Raw genomic sequence first — 4,523 nt, 5'->3', positions numbered from 1 at the left:
TAAATAAAATGAGGGTCAATGGAAAAATAATAGTTAAATATGGTTCAAATATATACAGTGTGGTATCAAAGTATATACACAACTGACTTTTGATTCAAGCTGAAAAGAATAGAGAGTCACCAATAAATTTGTTTCATGATAAATGAAGAAAAAGCAATGGAGAAATATACCAACTCATTTATTATTTTGAATAGTACAATTTCAGAATTCAAGTGATTCCAGGCAAAATGCCAAACATAGTTTGGCATATAACAATATTGAAAACAGTCCTTCTTGTAATATAGAAACCCCAAGATTGTTCTCATAAGACGATCAGCAAAGATAATAGCAATACATCTATTGCATTTAATGAGATTTGTAGCCACTCATCAATGAGCATACAAACAAACAAGGTTCCTATAACATAATGATCTTGTTGACATCAGACAGACAAAATGACAATATTTTTTGATCAATAAAGTTGTTTAGCTCTGTTGGAACTGAAATTAGAATTAGAACTAAAGCCTTAAAATAGAAGTGGAAAGTAGGACTTTTACCTCATTTGTGCCTATTCCCTTTCTGTTTTCACAGACTGTATCCCATGGCAATACATATCTTTCTGCATTATTTAACTTGGAAAACTCAGAGTTTTGGCGGTGTTTCTGTTCTCATACTTATAAGCCCAATGTTGATGTCCAATGCAATGCATGATGGAAGTAATGCATTTTGGGATCACTGTTACATGTATAACTTTTTAAAACCCATGTAATGTTTTAACTAATGTTTTTGTAAAATGCTGTAACAATTATCATTTAAAAATTCCTGAGCTATGGTTTGAATACTTTCTAAAATGAATATATTATTTAAACCAGAAATCCAGAACCAGAAACTCACCATGTTTAAGATCAATGTTTTATACTCATTATGAATTAATGAAGCGCTGCAATAATGATAGCTACAGACCAAGAACATCCAAGTGGCCATACTGGGCCTGTTTTTGGTCCAGTTATATCTTAATTGGGCATTATAGCCCCTGGTCTTTTTGTGATTCATGATTCATTCAGAATGACCAGGATGTTGAGCTGATTAATAGAACTAAATCATCAGTTTTATACAATGCTTTCTGATCTAGAAATTAACATTAATGTAGGATTTACTTCCACAGCTGTTCTATTTGGGATAAACAATAACAACAAAAATAGCGGTAATTGTTTGTTGTTATATACTTGGAGTTACAAGTGCTGTTGTTTCAAGCCATTTCATTGTCATGCCCCCTTCCCAGTTGCTGCTCAGATATCTGTATAAATTTATTTATTCTACACAATTATACATATCTGAAAGTTAGGAAATCGTTCAAGTGGACTGCCGCTTAGTCACTGAGTGAGCAAAGATTAATTTTTGCTCTGTATTATTGCTGTTTAGTCATTTTGAGACTAGGAATGTCTCATTGAGACATTTAATAGGGTAAAATATTTGTGGCATTAGTTATCAAATCACTAGTTATTCATAAAACAGTCACATATATATCACCACTACTTTCACATTTGTACATTCAGAAATAAGCTGAAGGAAAGCCAGAATATTTCCTTCAAAGAAAAAAAATCCTTCTCCGTCTTTAGTAACCAAGCCATTCTGTTACATATTATATTTGGGCTTATTACTTTTCTTTCCATCTTCCGACAAAATAATGACCGATCCTGATGATGAATAGATCAATGCCAGAAGCAAAACTGATTATAATTTTTCAAAAGATGTTGAGTCTTCAGAGCCTGGAAATGCTAGGAATGTTGATGGATGCTTTCTGAAGAGCCTTCGCTACTGTCCTTGAGAAGGGCTGCTTCAGTCGATTCTCCTGTTTCATCAGCAGCCATTTCTTCTTCAATAGTGAGGTGAACATCTGGCAAGGAAGATTCACTGTTTCCCTCCAAGGAACACAAGGTACAGGAAAAAGCCGGTACCATGCTGTCTTGCAGCATACTGATCATCATTGGAAACTGGACAGACCTCAGTCCTGAGACTGTTGGCAAAGACTTAACAGCTTGTCCCCATTTCCTCTGCTCGTCTTTATAAAGCAGCAGCAAATTAGATTTCTTTTCTTTCCTCTTGGAGTTCATATAGCCTAGCATGATTCCCATTAGAAAGATTCCATAGAAGGTCATGACAATCAGGATATAAAAGTATTCATTGCCACTACCTCCATTCTTCTTAGACGGGGAAGCAAGAGAGTCAGAGCTCTCCGCAGCCGGCAGGGATTGTGTTGTGTTAGGATGATCCATTGCAAACATCAAAGCTTTTGGAAGAAAACTGGATCCTGGAGAAAGTAAGAGGTTAAGGCATGAATATCATGCAAAGATGATAGGAAATTAATCCTAATGCATATGTGAACTTATAGTTAGTTTGTTAAGTTATTGTGTAGACCAATAGTTCATGGGAATTAGCTTCATAATAAACTGTCTCGTACATCACTGAAGCTTATTCTTCCTTTATGTAGCCTAGTGTTATCTACTTGGACAACTTTCAAAATCACAAGTCTTTGCCACCAGCTGCCTGATCTTCTAAAACTAAAGACAGCAAAAATTGATCCCAGGAATGTTTACGGGCAAAACATGAGATCAAAGTGATAAAGAACCCCACTATAACTTATCATAATGCAAATAATCAATTTTATAAAAATAGGTACAGTACAGCAACTGAGAAACCTACTATTAGATCAGTGAAATATTGCTTAATTTTGTTCCCAAAACAATAATTTCACTAACCCCTGAATAAGCAGGTAATAGGCTTGAATTTGGTTCTCTTCAGTCCAAGTCCAAAACTTTAACTATACTACACTGATTCTCCTTTTTCTTCTTGCCATCCTACTCAGTCTTCCCCATGAAATGTATTAAGACAAGTTGATAACGTGGTTTACACAGCCTAAGTGCTAATAGAGATTATGATGATTTTTGGACCATTTAGTTCAAAACTACAGAATTTTGCAAACTAAAACATAGAGCCTGGTATTTCCAGCTATATACAAAGATCTCTTTACATCAGAGTTCCTTACAAAGAGAGTACGTGGCAATGAATGACTGAAAAAGCACGTCTAAAATTTAAAAAAAAGAGACAGAGTTGGTTCACAACCAAACCAGTTATTGTAGTGAAGCTTCTCATAGCTTAGTACTCAAGAACAATGGAAAAACATTATTATATCCAATGCCTTAGAGTAATTTAAAAAATGTTCAACAACTTACGTGAGCCTGCAAATAATGCCGTGCTTCCCAAAGCCCTAAGGAAACAGTACATCTGCCGGATTCCAGAAGCTCTGAAACTTTCTCTGACTGCTGCCAGAATTAATAGACTTGCTTGGATGAAATGTTATGCCACGTGACCCAGAGTATATAATAGTTTCATGCTAGAGTCAGCCCACAAACTGAAATTGCTTCCCAGTTTTAACTGGTTAAATTCCCGACACCTCTGTAAAATGAAGAACAGTGGGATGGCTGAGTCATTCTTTCCTAAACAAAGGCCAGTGCTAGAAAGTTTGGACACAAAACTTGGTCAAGCGCGGACACTTTAGGGATGAATTATGTGACTTGAGCTAAACACTGCTTTGTATGCACAGGGATAAGTTCTGCCAAAAGCAGTGAATTGTCATCAGCAGAAAACCCCTTTCATGGTGATGTGTAAGCACTGCTTCTTTCCTAGTACTATTGCAGAAGGCCTTCATAATTTACAGAAAAGTTTGACTGCATTTAAATTAAAGCTATCAAAACTTAAATTTAACCCATCCCTTGGCTTAGCCTTAGACAAAAAGGCCCACCGAGACTTACAGAGTTAAAGTTAGGATGCTTCAGTTTACAATACTACCTTGAAACATTTCATTTCATGGGATTTGCTGGTCTAGTAAAAGTGGTTAGAATGGGTATTATAAAACAGCATAAAATGGTTGGGGGTTGCAACCTGGATTACATTCCACTCAACTGTGGTTGTAAAAGGGAATTGCCTAAGGTGGTTATGAAAATAATAATCAGCATCTTGTATTAGACAAAAGACAGGTTATGTTGCCATGGGAACCAAATAATAAGCAGATCCTTTCAATACAACACACATTTAAATAGAAAAATGTATTGCAAGCATATGAAGCAGTGGACAGGGGAAAATAGATCACGGTTTGTAAAATTCTAAATTATTTGCAAAAAATGAACCAAAAACTTCAATTTTTCAGATGTTTAATACTATAAGTTATGATTATATTATCATCCTATAAAGGATAACCCACACTTCCATTTTGTTTCTGAAATGAAGAATATAGGAAAGGGCTGTTATCTAGCTGTTTTAGTCCACTGATGAGATATAGTTTTTACGTTTTCTTACCCATTCAAGCTAAGCCAAGATTTCAGTCTTTCTTCTCTGCCTGGAAAAGCTGACTTATCAGGAAATAAGGGAAGGAAAGTCCAGAGTCTGCCTAAGAGGGAGAAGACTTTACATTCACAAACAAAGCTGGAACCCTGACAAGGCTATGTTGCAGAAAGTCAGCTTGTTCAGGAAAAGTGAGGAAAACG

At 35.7% G+C, this 4,523-nt stretch overlaps 1 protein-coding gene across 1 annotated transcript; it reads right to left on the bottom strand.

The window, feature by feature from the left end:
- Positions 1 to 243: 243 nt before the first annotated feature.
- Positions 244 to 3,422, bottom strand: KCNE4 (potassium voltage-gated channel subfamily E regulatory subunit 4). The gene is made up of 2 exons (XM_032225792.1): positions 3,213 to 3,422; positions 244 to 2,290 (listed from the first exon to the last, which is right to left on the bottom strand). The coding sequence occupies exons 1-2, from the start codon at positions 3,262 to 3,264 to the stop codon at positions 1,758 to 1,760; spliced, it is 585 nt and encodes a 194-aa protein (XP_032081683.1). The 5' UTR covers positions 3,265 to 3,422; the 3' UTR covers positions 244 to 1,757.
- Between the last annotated feature and the right edge of the window lie 1,101 nt (positions 3,423 to 4,523).

The sequence above is a fragment of the Thamnophis elegans genome, chromosome 10 (genome assembly GCF_009769535.1).
Source record: "Thamnophis elegans isolate rThaEle1 chromosome 10, rThaEle1.pri, whole genome shotgun sequence".
Classification (NCBI taxonomy): Eukaryota; Metazoa; Chordata; class Lepidosauria; order Squamata; family Colubridae; genus Thamnophis; species Thamnophis elegans.
Note: the sequence above shows the minus strand (reverse complement) of the source record. Positions and strands in the feature narration are given on the sequence as shown.